The sequence below is a fragment of the Panulirus ornatus genome, chromosome 37 (genome assembly GCF_036320965.1).
Source record: "Panulirus ornatus isolate Po-2019 chromosome 37, ASM3632096v1, whole genome shotgun sequence".
Taxonomy (NCBI): domain Eukaryota; kingdom Metazoa; phylum Arthropoda; class Malacostraca; order Decapoda; family Palinuridae; genus Panulirus; species Panulirus ornatus.
This window is the reverse complement of record NC_092260.1, coordinates 2,790,153-2,811,265: the sequence shown is the minus strand read 5'-3', so window position 1 is coordinate 2,811,265 and position 21,113 is coordinate 2,790,153. Positions and strand designations below refer to the sequence as shown.

General features: G+C 40.9%; 1 protein-coding gene across 1 annotated transcript in view; it reads left to right on the top strand.

The window, feature by feature from the left end:
• Gpo1 (glycerophosphate oxidase 1) overlaps positions 1-21,113 on the top strand; it is a 169,642-nt gene that overhangs the window by 65,285 nt on the left and 83,244 nt on the right. Inside the window, exons 6-7 of the mRNA XM_071683695.1 lie at positions 11,813-12,022; positions 12,231-12,433. Of these exons, the coding sequence (XP_071539796.1) occupies positions 11,813-12,022; positions 12,231-12,433 (413 nt within the window). The remainder of the gene's footprint in view (positions 1-11,812; positions 12,023-12,230; positions 12,434-21,113) is intronic.

Sequence of the window (21,113 nt, the reverse complement as noted above, 5' to 3'; positions counted from 1 at the left end):
ACTCTATCCATAGCCCACGCCTCACAACCATACAACATTGTTAGAACCACTATTCCTTCAAACATACCCATTTTTGCTTTCCGAGATAATGTTCTCGACTTCCACACGTTCTTCAAGGCCCCCAGAATTTTCGCCTCCTCCCCCACCCTATGATCCACTTCCGCTTCCATGGTTCCATCCGCTGCCAGATCCACTCCCAGATATCTAAAACACTTCACTTCCTCCAGTTTTTCTCCATTCAAACTCACCTCCCAATTGACTTGACCCTCAACCCTACTGTACCTAATAACCTTGCTCTTATTCACATTTACTCTTAACTTTCTTCTTCCACACACTTTACCAAACTCAGTCACCAGCTTCTGCAGTTTCTCACATGAATCAGCCACCAGCGCTGTGTCATCAGCGAACAACAATTGACTCACTTCCCAAGCTCTCTCATCCCCAACAGACTTCATACTTGCCCCTCTTTCCAAAACTCTTGCATTTACCTCCCTAACAACCCCATCCATAAACAAATTAAACAACCATGGAGACATCACACACCCCTGCCGCAAACCTACATTCACTGAGAACCAGTCACTTTCCTCTCTTCCTACACGTACACATGCCTTACATCCTCGATAAAAACTTTTCACTGCTTCTAACAACTTTCCTCCCACACCATATATTCTTAATACCTTCCACAGAGCATCTCTATCAACTCTATCATATGCCTTCTCCAGATCCATAAATGCTACATACATATATACACATGTATATAATTCATACTGTCTGCCTTTATTCATTCCGGTCGCCACCTTGCCACACGTGAAATGACAACCCCCTCCCCCTGCATGTGCGCGAGGTAGCGCTAGGAAAAGACACAAAAGCCACATTCGTTCACCCTCAGTCTCTAGCTCTCATGGATAATGCGCCAAAACCACAGCTCCCTTTCCACATCCAGGCCCCACAAAACTTTCCATGGTTTACCCCAGACACTTCACATGCCCTGGTTCAATCCATTGAGAGCACATCGACCCCGGTATACCACATCATTCCAATTCACTCTATTCCTTGCACGCCTTTCACCCTCCTGCATGTTCAGGCCCAGATCACTCAATATCTTTTCACTCCATCTTTTCCCCTCCAATTTGGTCTCCCACTTCTCCTCATTCCCTCCACCTCTGACACATATATCCTCTTTGTCAATCTTTCCTCTCTCATTCTCTCCATGTCAAAACGATTTCAAAACACCCTCTTCTGCTCTCTCAACCACACTCTTTTTACCACCACACATCTCTCTTACCCTTTCATTACTTACTCACCTCACACCACATATTGTCCTCAAACATCTCATTTCCAGCACATCCACCCTCCTTCGCACAACTCTATCTATAGCCCACGCCTCGCAACCATATAACATTGTTGGAACCACTATTCCTTCAAACATACCCATTTTTGCTTTCCAAGATAATGTTCTCGACTTCCACACATTTTCAACACTCCCAGAACTTTCGCCCCCTCCCCCACCCTATGATTTACTTCCGCTTCAATGGTTCCATCCACTGCCAAATCCACTCCCAGATATCTAAAACACTTCACTTCCTCCAGTTTTTCTCCATGCAAACTTACCTCCCAATTGACTTGTCCCTCAACCCTACTGTCCCAAATAACCTTGCTTTTATTCACATTTACTCTCAGCTTTCTTCTTTCACACACTTTACCAAACTCAGTTACCAGCTTCTGCAGTTTCTCACATGAATCAGCCACCGGCGCTGTATCATCAGCGAACAACAACTGACACTTCCCAAGCACTCTCATCCACAACAGACTGCATACTTGTCCCTCTTTCTAAAACTCTTGCATTCACCTCCTAAACAACCCCATCCATAAACAAATTAAACAACCATGGAGACATCACGCACCCCTACCACATACACATATCACGTACCCATGCCTTACATCCTCGATAAAAACGTTTCACTGCTTCTAACAACTTGCCTTCCACACCATATATTCTTAATACCTTCCACAGCATCTCTATCAACTCTATCATATGCCTTCTCCAGATCCATAAATGCTACATACAAATCCATTTGCTTTTCTAAGTATTTCTCATACATTCTTCAAAGCAAACACCTGATCCACACATCCTCTACCACTTCTGAAACAACACTGCTCTTCCCCAATCTGATATTCTGTACATGCCATCACCCTCTCAATCAATACCCTCCCATATAATTTCCCAGGAATACTCAACAGACTTATACCTCTGTAATTTAAGCACTCACTTTTATCCCCTTTCCCTTTGTACAATGGCACTATGCATGCATTCCACCAATCCTCAGGCACCTCACCATGAGTCATACATATATTGAATAACCTTACCAACCAGTCAACAATACAGTCACCCTCTTTTTTAATGAATTCCACTGCAATATCATCCAAACCCAGTGCCATTCCGGCTTTCATCTTCTGCAGAGCTTTTACTGCCTCTTCTCTGTTTACCCAATCATTCTCCCTAACGCTCTCACTTTGCACACCACCTCGACCAAAACACCCTATATCTGCCACTGTCATCAAACACATTCAGCAAACCTTCAAAATACTCACTCCATCTCCTTCTCACATCACCACTACTTGTTATCACCTCCCCATTATCCCTCTTCATTGATGTTTCCATTTGTTCCCTTGTCTTAAATACTTTATTTACCTCCTACCAAAACATCTTTTTATTCTCCCTAAAATTTAATGATACTCTCTCACCCCAACTCTTATTTGCCCCCTTTTTTACCTCATGCACCTTTCTCTTGACCTCCTGCCTCTTTCTTTTATACATCTCCCAGTCATTTGCAGTTTTTCCCTGCAAAAATTGCCCAAATGCCTCTCTCTTCTCTTTCACTAATAATCTTACTTCTTCATCCCACCACTCACTACCCTTTTCAATCTGCCCACCTCAGTATAAACAAAATTTGGTAAAATGTAAATTGCACTCTTTCAAATGCAGGTCTTGTGAATTTGGTATGAATAAGGTTTAGTTATACTGACTGGTCATTCCCAATGATCTGTTATGGAGGAGAAATTAAAGAGCTGTTGGTGTTGGTTGAAGGAAGGGCATCTCAACCTCATCTTACTGCCAAGGCTTATCCTTCTCTTCTCATTGATAACTACCTGTCAGGTATTTGAATGTGTAGCTTGGCTCGCATTCCCTTTCTGACCAATCTCCATCACCCTCCCTGTAGTGATGTCATCAGCCAAAACATACCCACTTATTTCTCAGAACACCCAGACAATTCCATGTTGGCAGTGGCTGCCTGCTTCTTTCAGGCTGACTTCTCCCATTTTTTTCTGACTTTTGTTTGGAATTTAACAAAATGTATTTCATGTAAACTCTTGAGACAACATATATGGAACATGAGATGTGTATGTAGAATTTTCTGTTTTGTCCTGTGTTTGCATAGGTAGTGTGTTTACCCTCCTACCATTCCCTTTTCACACATTTTTTATTCTCCATAGTTGTTTTCTCTCCTATGGAGGCTATCACTGTTTAGCCCTTTACAAGGGGTGAATGTAGAGATAAAGACTAGAATGAAGTTATTTGATTAAATTCTTTAGTAATATTTGTGATGACTGGGATTCTAAAGTACTCTTTCATATTATTTTCTTGGACTTTCATAAAGCCTCTGATACAATACCATATAAAAGACTGCAGAATTAAATTAGAGCCAAAAACGCAAGAGACTATGACTTAGTAGTGGATTGGCTCTCAGTAAAGTTACAAAAAATGGCATTAAGTGGGGAAGCATCTGATTAGCTTCATGTATTTAGTGGAGTTCCACAAGGCTCAGTCCTAATACTCCTGCTGTTCTTCATCCACATCAATGACCTAGAGACAGGAGTTGTCTTGAGAGTCATGAAATTTGTTGATGACACATAGGAAGGAAACAAAGCCAGTGCAAAAGAAGACTATATGTAAATTCAGAGGTGGTTTAAGAAAGCTGGTAGAGTGGACAGAGACATAGCAGATGGATGTCAGTGCAGACAAATGCAGTACAATGCACTTTGATGCCAAACCATGAATACAGTATTCTTGGTAAACTACTATTAGAAGATGAATGAGAGAAGGACCGTAGAGTGATTCAATGACCATGTATATGGTAGACAATACCTCACAACATACAATAAAGCCAATAAGATGTTAGGTTTCATCCTTTGAAATATCTTGTAAACAATAGATACACCACTCATTCTTTATAACACCCTAATTAGACCTCACTTGAAATATGCTGTTCAATTTTGGTAAGGAAATCTAATCACAGATGAAGAGAAACTGGGGGAGATTTAAAGATCAACTAAACTAAAGAGTGTGCCTCTGAACTTGCACCTATGCTTGCTCATCTGTTGTTTCTCTTTAAAAACCAAATTTTTTCTTTCTCTTTGGAAGCATACAATGACACATCCCATCCCCAGGAAAATTGGCCATTCTGACTCCTCTACATATTGTCTTATTGCTTTGACATCTATTATTTCCAAAGTCTTTGAATCCCTCCTCAACTCCCATATCCCGAGATACCTTGAAACTCACAGTCTTCTCTCTGATCACCAGTATGGCTTCCATACGGCGAGATCCACTGGTGTTATTCTATCCCATCTTACTAATGTTTGGTCATCATCCCTGAAAGATTTTGGGGAGTCATGTGTAGTTGCCCTTGACATATCTAAAGCTTTTGACAGGGTGTGGCATCAGGGTCTCATCTCCAAGCTTCCCTCCCTCACTTTGTTTCTTCATATCTTGCTTCATCTTTGGCCAGTCTGTCTCTGCTTTTTGATGCATCACCTTCCCCCCATTATCCATAAGCAGCAGTGTCCATCAAAGTTCTGTCCTGCCCCCTACACTTTTTCTCCTATCTTTTCAATGATTTTCTATCCTCCGCAAATAACCAAATGCACTCATACGCTAAAGACTCAACACTGCATTCATTCACATCCTTCAATTCTAATCCTTCTTTCATTCAATTTGTATCTCATCTTGACACAGCTTCCTTAATAAACTCAGACTTGGACAGGCTATATCAATGTGGTAGATGAAATCTAGGTAAGGTTAATGCCTCCAAGACTTAGTTTCTACCTATCTCTCTATTGAAAGCTCCTCACAACTCTCTTCTCTCCTTTGAATATTCTGGAATTCCACATCTTGACTCAGTGAACATATTTGGTATTACTATAGCATCTGCTCTTTCTTGGAAACCCCACATTACAGTAATAGGTAAGTCTGCCTCTAAGAAACTTGGTGTCCTGTATAGATGTCAAAACTTCTTTTCTTCTAAACAGTTGCTCTGTTTATACAAAACATTGATTCATCTTTGTACAGAGTACTCCTCTCACATCTGGAGTGGTTCTGACTCTGCATCTGTACTTGACAGAGTTGAGTTTAAAGCAGTCCGACTTATAAATTGTCCTAGGCTAACTTCCGAACTTGACCCTCATACCCGATGCCACAATGTTGGTTCACTTACTTTGGTTTTTGCTTCCGAGAGCCAGCTGCTTGTGTGCCTCCACCTCTAGCTAAACCACACATACTCGGCAAGCTGCTGCAATATATGGTTAACTGTTTGGCCAATGGCAATTCTATGTTGGGCCATTTTTATAACTGTTTCTTTTCCTATACTTTGAAGCTTCAGAACTCTCTACCTTTTCGTGTCTTTCCCAAGAACTATGCCAGGTTTTTCGCCTTCTCCAGAATTCATAATTACTTTCCCTTGTCTCTTTTTTTCCTCTTTCATAATCTTCTTTATATTTCAGTTAAGACTTATGATTTTGCTTTATGGGGAAAGATTTAAAGACCTAAAATTAATTTCTAAAAAAGATATTTTTAGAATACCAAATGATTAAGACAACATAGCATATGAAAAACTTCTTCACCATAAACAGAGATTTGTTGACCAGAAAAGACAGAATGAAGATAAAATGAAGAATTTTTTCCCTAATTCTTGTTTACCATTTCCCATAGTAGCAAGGTGATAGTAGTAATGTGGGAACAGTTTTTTCAGATGTATAGAGGATGAACTCTGGAATAAACTACCTCTTGATGTTGTAAGTGCAAAGACTCTAGATACCTTTAATTCAAGGCTATTTTCAACAATTTCCTCTCCCTCACAAATAACCAAATATGCTCATATGCTGATAACTCAACACTTCATTCATCCACACCATTCACTTCTGCTCCTTCTCTCACTCAATTTGCTTCTCATCTTGACACAGCTTCCTCAGTAAACTCAGACTTGGACAGGATATCTCAGTGTGGTAGATGAAATCTAGTTAAGTTTGATGCCTCCAAGACTTAGATTTTACCCATCTTTCGATTGAAAACTCCTCACAACTCTCTTTTCTCCCGTAACAATTCTGTAATTCCACTGTTTGACTCAAAAAACATACTTGGTTTTACTGTAACATCCACTCTTTCTTGGAAGCCTCACATTACAGGAGTAGCTAAGTCTACCTCAAAGAAACTGGGTGTCCTGTTTAGATGTCAAAACTTCTTTTCTTCTGAACAGTTGCTCCATTTATACAAATGATTAGTTCATTTTTGTATGGAGTACTGAGCTCACATCTGGGGTGGTTCTAGCACTGCATCTGTACTTGACAGAGTTGAGTCAAAAGCAGTCCTACTTATAAACTGTCCCAGGCTAACTTCCAAACTTAACCCTCAAGCCCAGTTTCACATTGTTGGTTCACTTTCCCTCTTATCTAGGTGTTACTTTGGTTTTTGCTCCTGAGAGCTGGATACTTGTATGCTCCTACCACTAGTTAGACCATGCATACTCAGCAAGCTGCTGCATTACATGGTTACTGTGTGACCATTGGCAACTTGAAGGATGGGCCATTTTTATAACTGTTTCTTTCACTACACTTCAAAGCTTCAAAACTCTCTACCATGCATAAGTACTTTCCCTTGTCTCTTTTTTTTTCCTTGTCATAATCCTCTCTATATTTCAGTTAAGGCCTGGCCTTGATGTGGACTTTTGTACATGAAAAAACACTTGACTCAGAATTAAGCTGTATGAGGAAAGACTCAAAGACGTAAGATTAATTTCTAAAAAACAAATGAAATCTCATGATTCCTAAAATACCAGATAATTAAGACAACATAGCACATGAAAATTTCTTCACCATAAACAGAGATTTGTTAAGCAGAAATGATGGAATGAAGTAAAATGAGGAATTTTCCCCAATTCTTGTTTACCATTTCCCATAGTAGCAAGATAGTAGTAGCAATGTGGGCAACAGTTTTTTCACATGTATAGGGGTTGAACACTGGAATGAATTACCTCCTGATTTAGTAAATGCAAAGACTCTAGATACATTTGAATCAAGCCCTGACAAATATTTCACTGCAATGTGTTATCTGTAAAAAAAATCAAGTTTATATTAATGGAGTCTTTCTTCAGAATCCAGATGCAGCATAGATGCCGTTCAACTGGTAGGAAACTTTTTGTAATCCACACGTTCATACAGAATGTCTATAACAGAATGTTCTGCCCTTATCACTTTGTTTTTTCCTCAGTATTTTCTTGCTGTGAAATGAGCTAGAGGGGGAGGTGGGTGAGGAACTGATTTTTGCATTCCTTTCATGCTCTGCCTCCCTTTTTTTAGGACTACACAACAGACAACCTCATTATGGACCATCAGAGCTATTGTTATCTCACCCTCCAATGAACTCCCAGAACAGTACTTATTCCCACCCTGGAATGTTGCTACTTACGGTCAAGTACCCATCAGTCAAGCATACTTCTGTCAGGGTTTTGTCTCCATTGATCATAACCAGTGTTTCAGTAGACATGAGGTTCCTTTAGCTTTGTCCTGGAAGGAAAGACGTTCATTTTTTGTCACAGAGAATTTTTTTTGTCATAGGAATAGTGGTGTTGCATAGAATCATTTAGCCTACTAACTTGTCAGTCCCACACCCCACCCATTGCAGTACCTAAAACATGGGGAAAAGGGCCAAGGCCCCTTGCTGGGCAGGAATGATTTATCCCCCTAGCATTGCCAGGCTTTTATTTAAAGCACAGTAAGTATTTATATAGTAAGATTTAATTTCTGTAGAGCTATGGTTTTGGAAAAAGGTGAGAACAAAGGATGTAAGGGAAGTGGGGGAGGAATGGGATGTATTTAGGGAAGCAGTAATGACGTGCAAAAGTTGCTTGTGGCATGAGAAGCATAGGAGGTGGGCAGATTAAAATAGGTAGTGAGTGGTGGGATGAAGAAGTAAGATTATCAGTGAAAGAGAAGAGAGAGGCATTTGGATGATTTTTGCAGGGAAATAATGCAAATAAGTGGAAGGTGTATAAAAGAAAGAGGCAGGAGGTCAAGAGAAAGGTGCAAGAGGTGGAAAAGAGGGCAAATGAGAGTTGGGGTGAGAGAGTATCATTAAATTTTAGGGAGAATAAAAATGTTTTAGAAGGAGGTAAATAAAGTGTGGAAGACAAGGGAACAAATGGGAACATCAGTGAAGGGGGATAATGGGGAGGTGATAAGTAGTGGTGATGTGAGAAGGAGATAGAGTGAGTATTTTGAAGGTTTGTTGAATGTGTTTGATAATAGAGTGGCAGATATAGGGTGTTTTGGTCGAGGTGGTGTGCAAAGTGAGAGGGTTAGGGAGAATGATTTGGTAAACAGCGAAGAGGTAGTAAAGCTTTGCAGAAGATGAAAGCTGGCAAGGCGCCGGGTTGGGATGGTATTGCAGTGGAATTTATTGAAAAAGGGGGTGACTGTATTGGTGACTGGTTGGTAAGGTTGGCTTGCGTAGTTCCAGTGTACAAAGGCAAAGGGGATAAGAGTGAGTGCTCAAATTACGGAGGTATAAGTCTGTTGAGTATTCCTGGGATATTATATGGGAGGGTATTGATTGAGAGGGTGAAGGCATGTACAGAGCATCAGACTGGGGAAGAGCAGTGTGGTTTGAGAAGTGGTAGAGGATGTGTGGATCAGGTGTTTGCTTTGAAGAATGTATGTGAGAAATACTTAGAAAAGCAAATGGATTCGTATATAGCATTTATGGATCTGGAGAAGGCATATGATATAGTTGATAGAGATGCTCTGTGGAAGGTAATAAGAATATATGGTGTGGGAGGCCAGTTGTTAGAAGCAGCGAAAAGTTTTTATCGAGGATGTATGGCATGTGTACGTGTCGGAAGAGAGGAAAGTGATTGGATCTCAGTGAATGTAGGTTTGCAGCAGTGGTGCGTGATGTCTCCATGGTTGTTTAATTTGTTTATGGGGTTGTTAGGGAGGTGAATGCAAGAGTTTTGGAAAGAGGGGCAAGTATGCAGTCTGTTGTGGATGAGAGAGCTTGGGAAGTGAGTCAATTGTTGTTCGCTGATGATACAGCGCTGGTGACTGATTCAGGTGAGAAACTGCAGAAGCTGGTGACTGAGTTTGGTAAAGTGTGTGAAAGAATAAAGTTGAGAGTAAATGTGTAAGAGCAAGGTTATTAGGTACAGTAAGGTTGAGGGTCAAGTCAATTGGGAGGTAAGTTTGAATGGAGAAAAACTGGAAGAAGTGAAGTGTTTTCAATATCTGGGAGTGGATTTGGCAGCAGATGGAACCATGGAAGCGGAAGTGAATCATAGGGTGGGGGAGGGGGTGAAAGTTCTGGGAGTGTTGAAAAATGTGTGGAAGTCGAGAATGTTATGTTGGAAAGCAAAAATGGGTATGTTTGAAGGAATAGTGGTTCCAACAATGTTATATGGTTGCAAGGCATGGGGTATAGATAGAGTTGTACGGAGGAGGGTGGATGTGCTGGAAATGGGATGTTTGAGGACAGTATGTGGTGTGAGGTGGTTTCATCGAGTAAGTAATGAAAGGGTAAGAGAGATGTGTGGTAATAAAAAGAGTGTGGATGAGAGAACAGAAGAGGGTGTTTTGAAATGGTTTGGTCATATGGAGAGAATGAGTGACGAAAGATAGACAAAGAGGATATATGTGTCAGAGGTGAAGGGAATGAGGAGAAGTGGGAGACCAAATTGGAGGTGGAAAGTTGGAGTGAAAAAGATTTTGTGTGACTGGGGCCTGAACATGCAGGAGGGTGAAAGCCGTGCAAGGAATAGAGTGAATTGGAACGGTGTGGTATACCGGGGTCGACGTGCTGTCAATGGATTGAACCAGGACATGTGAAGCGTCTGGGGTAAAACATGGAAAGTTTTGTGGGACCTGCATGTGGAAAAGGAGCTGTGGTTTTGGTGCATTATACATGACAATTAGAGACTGAGTGTGAACAAATGTGTACTTTGTTGTCCTTTCCTAGCGCTACCTTGCACACATGCGGGGAGAGTGGGTTTTCATTTCGTGTGTGGCGGGGTGGCGACCGGAATGAATAAGGGCAGACAGTATGAATTATGTACATGTGTATATATGTATATGTCTGTGTGTATATATATATGTATATGTCTGTGTGTGTATATATATGTATACGTTGAGATGTATAGGTATGTATTTGTGCGTGTGTGGATGTGTATGTATATACATGTGTATGTGGGTGGGTTGGGCCATTCTTTCGTCTGTTTCCTTGCGCTGCCTTGCTAATGCTGGAGACAGCGACAAAGTATGATAAATAAATAAGATAAATGCACATGATGGCTAGAGAATGGATGTAAGGCTTTCTTTATCTGTTCTTGGTGTTACTTTCCTCCACTTTTAACACATATATCCTCTTTGTCAACATTTCCTCTTTCATTCTCTCCATATTTCTAAACCATTTCAACACACCCTCACCAGGTGTTTCACCCACTCTTTTTATTACAACACATCTCTCTTACCCTAACAGTACTTATTTGATCAAAACACCTCACACCACATATTGTCCTCAAACATTTCGTTACCAACACATCCACCCTCCTCCACACAGCACTGTCTATAGCCAAAGTCTCGTAACCATATGATATTGTTGGAACTACTCTTCCTGCAAACATATCCCTTTTTGCCCTCTGAGATAATGTTCTCCCTTTCCACACATTCTTCAGCAATCCCAGAACCTTTGCCCCTAGCCCACCTAATGACTCACTTCTACTTCCATAGTTTCATTTGCTGCTAAGTTCACTCTCATATATCTAAAACACTTCACTTCACTCCAATTTTTCTCCATTCAAAGTTTTATCCCAACTAACTTGTCCCTCATCTCTCCTGAATCTAATAATCTTGCTTTAATTCACATTTACTCTCAACTTTCTCCTTCCACACACTTTTCCAAACTCAGTCACCAACTTCAACAGTTTCTCACTCGAATCTGCCATCAGTGCAGTATCATTGGCGAACAAATGACTCAATTCCCAGGCCTTCTTATCCCCAAAAGACTGCTTACCTGTCCTTCTCTCCAAGACTCACATTTACCTTCTTCACTATCCCATCCATAAACAGATTGAACAACTATGGTAATATCACACACCCCTGCCGCAGACCAACCTTCACTCATATCCATTTACTCTCCTCTCTTCCTACTCGTACACATGCCTTACACCATTGTCAAAAATTTCTCACTGCTCCTGGCAGCTTTCTCCTGCACTGTATATTCTTAAGACCTCCCAGAAAACACCTCTATCAATTATATCATATGCCTTTCTGCAGATCCATAAATGCCACATTCAAATCCTGGTTGGGCTCTGTTACTATTATCTGTAGTTGATTTTCATTGTCTTTTTTTTTCAATGGATGTTGTTGTTACCAGACATATCACAGACTGGTTTAACTTACGTTTTGAATGCTGTATTTATATTTTTCATTTACAGATTTCCTGTGGCTGGCATCCTAGTTCATGATTTTACCATTTTATTTTCTCCAGCTTGTGGTTTAGCACCAGTTCACCAAGAATCCCAGACAGATGGACTTCAACTAGAAGGAGCTCACAACTGGACTCCTACAATGTTTATCAGATTAGTACAAGATTTTGGCTTGGAATCTGAGGTGGCAAAGCACTTGTCTCACACTTACGGAGACAGAGCATTCAGTGTGGCAAAGCTTGCATCTCTCACCGGAAAGCGATGGCCAATTGGTAATTTTTGAGAAAACCAGTTTTATTTAGAGATGAGACTATCTTAAGGATATATGTTAAAAAAGGATATATCCATGCTTCTTTTACTACACTTTTCATGTAAACACCTGAATGACAAAAAGGGACACATATCTTTTGAGTTTACATTACGTTTCAAATTAGTGTCTCCTGTATTATATATGATATTGTAAACTGTTTGATTTTACAGTTGGGCGTCGTCTCCATAGTGAATTTCCATATACTGATGCAGAGGTTCGATATGCTTGCCGTGAGTATGCAGCTACGGCAGTTGATGTTATAGCCAGAAGGCTACGATTAGCATTCCTTAATGCTCAGGCAGCAGAAGAGGCCTTACCTACTATTGTAAACATTATGGCAGAAGAATTGAAATGGTCTGACAGAGAAAAAAAGGTGATTTATTATGATTGGAATTTTTGTGCACAATTGTATCTCCTTTAGCATGATGTTTTCAGGAACAGATGCATAATATCCTCATTTGCATATATCTACTCTAGCTGTCATAACTAATAAATCAAAACCAGAAATTACCATTCCTAGCCAAGCCCCACAGACACTGTTGTTCATTATACGATCAACCTTCATCGCAGCACACACTGCTCTTAGGTATTTCATTTTCAAAATCCCCACTTTCTTTTCTTCATTTGGATTCAGGGCCCAAGATTTACATCCATATAACATTGTCAGGACAACTGCTTCTTCAAACTTATCTATCTCTTTCCCCTAACAGAGAACTCAGGACCTTTGCCCTCTACTTCCACCCTATGATTCACCTCCGCTATCATGATTTCATCTACTGCCATGTCCTTTCTCTGGTAAATAATGCTTCCTACTTCCTCCAAGCTCTTCTTCAAACTCACACTAATCTGTTATGTTCCCCCTCCCCTCTTTTTGTATTTCAGTTTCTAAAATAAAGGAACAGAAGAAGGAACCAATTGAGGAGTGCTTATCCTCCTCTAAGGCTCAAGGTAGGTGTGTATGTAACTAAGTTAAGAAGAAAGAAGAGATAGATTGTACGATTGAGGATGTTCTGTTTTAGGTCTGGATGAACAAAGCTCAAGGATAAAAGGGAAGAGTGGTGTGGAAATACCTAAGGGTTAAAGTCAAGGGTTGGTGAGAGAGCAAAACCTCAGGAAGGGGTAGCACTGTTGCTGAAGCAGGAGTTGTGGCACTGTGTGAAAGAGTGTAAGGAAGTGAACTTCAGTCCGATGTAGGTAAAAGTAAAAGTGGATTCTGAGAGATAGGTCATTATTGTTCTTGCTTCTGCACCTGGCTATGAGAGCAGATGAGTAAGTTTATCAGTAGTTTTGATGCAAGAGATTGGGTATTAGTGATGAGTGATTTAAATGCGGGAGTGAATAATTCAGCAGTTGAAGGTATAATTAATGAAGATATGGTATTCAGTAAGGTGAATAGAAGTGATGAACTGTTTGCAGAGTAGTGTGCTGAAAAAGGGCTGGTGTTTAAGAATATACACACACACATATGTGTGTGTGTATGTGTATATATATATATATATATATTATCCCTGGGGATAGGGGTGAAAGAATACTTCCCACGCATTCCTCGCGTGTCGTAGAAAGCGACTAGAGGGGACGGGAGCGGGGGGCCAGAAATCCTCCCCTCCTTGTATTTTTTTAACTTTCTAAAATGGGAAACAGAAGAAGGAGTCACGCGGGGAGTGCTCATCCTCCTCGAAGGCTCAGATTGGGGTGCCTAAATGTGTGTGGATGTAACCAAGATGTGAAAAAAGGAGAGATAGGTAGTATGTTTGAGGAAAGGAACCTGGATGTTTTGGCTCTGAGTGAAACGAAGCTCAAGGCTAAAGGGGAAGTGTGGTTTGGGAATGTCTTGGGAGTAAAGTCAGGGGTTAGTGAGAAGACAAGAGCAAGGGAAGGAGTAGCAATACTCCTGAAACAGGAGTTGTGGGAGTATGTGATAGAATGTAAGAAAGTAAATTCTCGATTAATATGGGTAAAACTGAAAGTTGATGGAGAGAGATGGGTGATTATTGGTGCATATGCACCTGGGCATGAGAAGAAAGATCATGAGAGGCAAGTGTTTTGGGAGCAGCTGAATGAGTGTGTTAGTGGTTTTGATGCACGAGACCGGGTTATAGTGATGGGTGATTTGAATGCAAAGGTGAGTAATGTGGCAGTTGAGGGAATAATTGGTATACATGGGGTGTTCAGTGTTGTAAATGGAAATGGTGAAGAGCTTGTAGATTTATGTGCTGAAAAAGGACTGATGATTGGGAATACCTGGTTTAAAAAGCGAGATATACATAAGTATACTTATGTAAGTAGGAGAGATGGCCAGAGAACGTTATTGGATTACGTGTTAATTGACAGGCGCGCGAAAGAGAGACTTTTGGATGTTAATGTGCTGAGAGGTGCAACTGGAGGGATGTCTGATCATTATCTTGTGGAGGCTAAGGTGAAGATTTGTATGGGTTTTCAGAAAAGAAGAGTGAATGTTGGGGTGAAGAGGGTGGTGAGAGTAAGTGAGCTTGGGAAGGAGACTTGTGTGAGGAAGTACCAGGAGAGACTGAGTACAGAATGGAAAAAGGTGAGAACAATGGAAGTAAGGGGAGTGGGGGAGGAATGGGATGTATTTAGGGAATCAGTGATGGCTTGCACAAAAGATGCTTGTGGCATGAGAAGAGTGGGAGGTGGGTTGATTAGAAAGGGTAGTGAGTGGTGGAATGAAGAAGTAAGAGTATTAGTGAAAGAGAAGAGAGAAGCATTTGGACGATTTTTGCAGGGAAAAAATGAAATTGAGTGGGAGATGTATAAAAGAAAGAGACAGGAGGTCAAGAGAAAGGTGCAAGAGGTGAAAAAAAGGGCAAATGAGAGTTGGGGTGAGAGAGTATCATTAAATTTTAGGGAGAATAAAAAGATGTTCTGGAAGGAGGTAAATAAAGTGCGTAAGACAAGGGAGCAAATGGGAACTTCAGTGAAGGGCGCAAATGGGGAGGTGATAACAAGTAGTGGTGATGTGAGAAGGAGATGGAGTGAGTATTTTGAAGGTTTGTTGAATGTGTTTGATGATAGAGTGGCAGATATAGGGTGTTTTGGTCGAGGTGGTGTGCAAAGTGAGAGGGTTAGGGAAAATGAGTTGGTAAACAGAGAAGAGGTAGTAAAAGCTTTGCGGAAGATGAAAGCCGGCAAGGCAGCAGGTTTGGATGGTATTGCAGTGGAATTTATTAAAAAAGGGGGTGACTGTATTGTTGACTGGTTGGTAAGTTTATTTAATGTATGTATGACTCATGGTGAGGTGCCTGAGGATTGGCGGAATGCGTGCATAGTGCCATTGTACAAAGGCAAAGGGGATAAGAGTGAGTGCTCAAATTACAGAGGTATAAGTTTGTTGAATATTCCTGGTAAATTATATGGGAGGATATTGATTGAGAGGGTGAAGGCATGTACAGAGCATCAGATTGGGGAAGAGCAGTGCGGTTTCAGAAGTGGTAGAGGATGTGTGGATCAGGTGTTTCCTTTGAAGAATGTATGTGAGAAATACTTAGAAAAGCAAATGGATTTGTATGTAGCATTTATGGATCTGGAGAAGGCATATGATAGAGTTGATAGAGATGCTCTGTGGAAGGTATTAAGAATATATGGTGTGGGAGGCAAGTTGTTAGAAGCAGTGAAAAGTTTTTATCGAGGATGTAAGGCATGTGTACGTGTAGGAAGAGAGGAAAGTGATTGGTTCTCAGTGAATGTAGGTTTGCGGCAGGGGTGTGTGATGTCTCCATGGTTGTTTAATTTGTTTATGGATGGGGTTGTTAGGGAGGTGAATGCAAGAGTTTTGGAAAGAGGGGCAAGTATGAAGTCTGTTGGGGATGAGAGAGCTTGGGAAGTGAGTCAGTTGTTGTTCGCTGATGATACAGCGCTGGTGGCTGATTCATGTGAGAAACTGCAGAAGCTGGTGACTGAGTTTGGTAAAGTGCGTGAAAGAAGAAAGTTAAGAGTAAATGTGAATAAGAGCAAGGGTTGAGGGTCAAGTCAATTGGGAGGTGAGTTTGAATGGAGAAAGGCTGGAGGAAGTGAAGTGTTTTAGATATCTGGGAGTGGATCTGGCAGTGGATGGAACCATGGAAGCGGAAGTGGATCATAGGGTGGGGGAGGGGGCGAAAATTCTGGGAGCCTTGAAGAGTGTGTGGAAGTCGAGAACATTATCTCGGAAAGCAAAAATGGGTATGTTTGAAGGAATAGTTGTTCCAACAAAGTTGTATGGTTGCGAGGCGTGGGCTATGGATAGAGTTGTGCGCAGGAGGATGGATGTGCTGGAAATGAGATGTTTGAGGACAATGTGTGGTGTGAGGTGGTTTGATCGAGTAAGTAACGTAAGGGTAAGAGAGATGTGTGGAAATAAAAAGAGCGTGGTTGAGAGAGCAGAAGAGGGTGTTTTGAAATGGTTCGGGCACATGGAGAGAATGAGTGAGGAAAGATTGACCAAGAGAATATATGTGTCGGAGGTGGAGGGAACGAGGAGAAGAGGGAGACCAAATTGGAGGTGGAAAGATGGAGTGAAAAAGATTTTGTGTGATCGGGGCCTGAACATGCAAGAGGGTGAAAGGAGGGCAAGGAATAGAGTGAATTGGAGCGATGTGGTATACCGGGGTTGACGTGCTGTCAGTGGATTGAATCAAGGCATGTGAAGCGTCTGGGGTAAAACATGGAAAGCTGTGTAGGTATGTATACTTGCGTGTGTGGACGTGTATGTATATACATGTGTATGGGGGTGGGTTGGGCCATTTCTTTCGTCTGTTTCCTTGCGCTACCTCGCAAACGCGGGAGACAGCGACAAAGCAAAAAAAAAAAAAAAAATGAAATGGTATATTGGCACTACTGGATTACAAGCTAACTGATAGGCATGAAAAGAGAGGCTCCTGGATGTGAATATGTTGAGAGGGGCAGCTGATGGGATGCCTTATCATTACTTAGTGGAGGTGAGGGTCAAGATTTGTACAGGTCTATGGAAAAGAGGAAATGAAATGAGTGAGAAGATGGTGAAAGTGAGTGAGGTTTGAAAATAAGCATGTGAAAAAATACAAGGTGAGACAGTGCAGAATGTGAAAAGGTGAGAGTAAACAAAGAAAGGAAGGTGCATGAAGATTGGCATATATTTAGGGAAGCAGCGCTGGCATGTGTGAGATAAGCATGCAGAGGGTGGGAGGTGGGCAGGTGAGAAAGACAATCCCTTTTTAATGTAGTTTGCTGCTTTTTTATATTTTCTTTTGAAATGGTAGAAGAGTATACTTCTGTGGAGTTGAATTGTGAGTAGAGGATGTTGAGTAATTCTTTTTCTTGTGCAAATCTGGCATCAGATAGTGTCATGAGGGCATTTAGTTTGTGTGTTGATGTTCTTTATGTAAAGAATGAATGTCGTGTGTGTCTTATGTGATGCCTAAATTTGTTAGTGTTTTTTCATTGTGAGTGACTGTCCGTTTAGGGTAACTGAAGAGTTTGAGCTAGATTTGCAGAAGCTTAGGGTTGAAATGGCAACTTTAAATGTATTTTCTAAACAAACTGAAAAATTTAGATTCACAGGATTGGAAAGAAAAACCAAGTGAGAAGGTTAGGTGTTAAAACCCCAACTGTAATGTTCAGAATAATTACTGAAGAATTCTTCATTATAGTATGATTATCATGATGCAGGTATGGTATGATTATCACACAGATGATGCAGGTATGGTATGATTATCACACAGATGATGCAGGTATGGTATGATTATCACACAGATGATGCCGGTATGGTATGATTATCATACAGATGATGCAGGTATGGTATGATTATCACACAGATGATGCCGGTATGGTATGATTATCACACACATGATGCTTGTAATGAGAAATAAGAATTCTTGATTGATTATTGCTTCAGTGGATACTCACAACTGAAAAATTAGAGTTGTGCAGATTCCTGCCTACATACCTTTGATGAAATTTTGCCAAAATACAGGGTTAAAGTGTAGCACTCACTGCATGTGTTCCCTGCTGAATAATGCTGCTTCTGTTTGCTACTTTATTCATGACATTATTATCTATCCTAGGTTCACTGGAATTGACTTCAGTCATAAATTGATTTTTCTTTTAAATGCTTTTGTAGTCATTCCATGCATGTTTCTTTTTCATAAGGCAGTACAGTTAATATTTTCATCTGTCTAACAGGGTTTTGGTATATTTTTGTTTGATATCTTTTTGATATGTTTTATTGTATTAGGGTTGTGTAGTACCTGTTTCCTCTAAAGTAAGAGCCTTTTAGTTCTGTGATATTATCTTTCATCCCTTTAATCTGATTCCTTGCATGGATTATCTATGTCTCTATGTCTCAATTCTGTTTGTTTCAGAATTCTCTTTAACATTTTTACTTGCACTTGAATTTTTTGACCATATGTATATATTATTTATATTTTGAATTTATTTATTATACTTTCATGCTGTCTCCCGCGTTAGTGAGGTAGCACAAGAAAACAGACGAAAGAATGGCCCAACCCACCCACATACACATGTATATACACAAACACCTACACAAAGACTTATACATACCTATACATTTCAATGTATACATACATACACATACACAGACATATACATATATACACATGTACATATTCATACACTCTCCCTTCATCCATTCCTGCCGCCACCCCACCACTCATGAAATGACACCCCCCCTTCCCCCGCCTGCACGTGAGGTAGCGCCAGGAAATGACAACAAAGGCCACATTTGTTCACACTCAGTCTCTAGCTGTCGTGTATAATACACTGAAACCACAGCTCCCTTTCCACATCCATGCCCCACAAAACTTTCTATGGTTTAACCCAGACGCTTCCCATGCCCTGGTTAAATCCATTGACACCATGTCGACCCTGGTATACCACATCATTCCAATTCACTCTATTCCTTGCACGCTTTTCACCCTCCTGTATGTTCAAGCTTCGGTCACTCAAAATCTTTTTCACTCCATCCTTCCACCTCCAATTTGGTCTCCCACTTCTCCTCGTTCCCTCTACCTCTGACACATATATCCTCTTTGTCAATCTTTCCATACTCATTCTCTCCATGTGACCAAACCATTTCAATACACCCTCTTCTGCTTTCTCAGCCATGCTGTTTTTATTACCACACATCTCTCTTACCCTTTCATTACTTACTCAATCAAACGATCAAACCACCTCACACGACATATTCTCCTTAAACATCTCATTTCGTACACATCCACCCTCCTCCGCACAACCCTATCTATCGCCTATGCCTCACAACCATATAACATTGTTGGAATCGCTATTCCTTCAAACATACCCATTTTTGCTCTCTGAGATAACGTTCTTGCCTTCCACACATTCTTCAACACTCCCAGAACCTTTGCCTCCTCCCCACCCTGTGACTCACTTCTGCCTCCATGGATCCACCCGCTGCCAAATCCACTCCTAGATATCTGATACACTTCAATTCCTACAGTTTTTCTCCTTTCAAACTTACCTCCCAATTGACTTGTTCCTCAACCCTACTGAACCTAATAACCTTGCTCTTATTCACATTTACTCTAAGCTTTCTTCTTTCACACACTTTACCAAACTCAGTCACCAATTTCTGCAGTATCTCAACCGAATCAGCCTCCAGCGCTGTATCATCAAATAACAACAACTGACTCACTTCTCAAACCCTCTCATCCACAACAGACTGCATACTTGCCCTTTCTCAAAAACTCTTGCATTCACCTCCCTAACAACCTCATTCATAAACAAATTAAACAATCATGGAGACGTCACATACCCCTGCCGCAAATCGACATCCACTGGGAACCACTTACTTTCCTCTCTTTCTACTCGTATACATGCCTTACATCCTCGATAAAAACTTCTCACTGCTTCAAGCAACTTACCTCCCACACCATATACTCTTAATACCTTCCACAGAGCATCTCTGTCAACTCTGTCATATGCCTTCTCCAGATTCATAAATGCTACATAGAAATCCATCTGCTTTTCTAAGTATTTCTCACATACATTCTTCAAAGCAAACACTTGATCCACACATCCTTTACCACTTCTGAAACCACACTACTCGTCCCCAATCTGGTGCTCTGTACATGTCTTCACCCTCTCGATCAATACTCCCCCACATAATTTCCCAGGAATACTCAACAAACTTATACCTCTGTAATTTGAACACTCATCTTTATCCCCTCTGCCTTTGTACAATGGCACTTCCGCCAATCCTCAGGCACTTCACCATGAACCATACATACACTGAATATCCTCACCAACCAGTCAACAGCACAGTCACCCCCTTTTTTGATAAATTCCAATGCAGTACCATCCAAACCCACCGCCTTGCCAACTTTCATCTTCCACAAAGCTTTCACTACCTCCTCTCCATTTACCAAATCATTCTCTCTGACCCTCTCACTTTGCACACCACCTCAAGCAAAAAAACCCTATATCTGCCACTCTATCATCAAACACATTCAACAAACTTTTAAAATACTCACTCCATCTCCCTCTCACTTCACTGCTACTTGTTATTACCTCCCCATTTGTCTCCTTCACCGATGTTCCCATTTGTTCTCTTGTCTTACGCACTTTATTTACCTCCTTCCAAAACATCTTCTTATTTTCTCTAGAATTTAATGATACTCTCTATCATCCCAACTCTCATTTGCCCTCTTTTTCACCTCTTGCACCTTTCTCTTGACCTCTTGCATCTTTCCATTATATATCTCCTGGTCATTTGCACTATTTCCCTGCAAAAATCGTCGAAATGCCTCTCTCTTCTCTTTCGCTAACAATCTTACTTCTACATCCCACCACTCACTACCCTTCAGTGAAAGGGGCTAATGGGGAGGTGATAACAAGTAGTGGTGATGTGAGGAGATGGAGTGAGTATTTTGAAGGTTTGTTGAATGTGTTTGATGATAGAGTGGCAGATATAGGGTGTTTTGGTCAAGGTGGTATGCAAAGTGAGAGGGTTAGGGAAAATGATTTGGTAAACAGAGAAGAGGTAGTAAAAGCTTTGCAAAAGATGAAAGCCGGCAAGGCAGCAGGTTTGGATGGTATTGCAG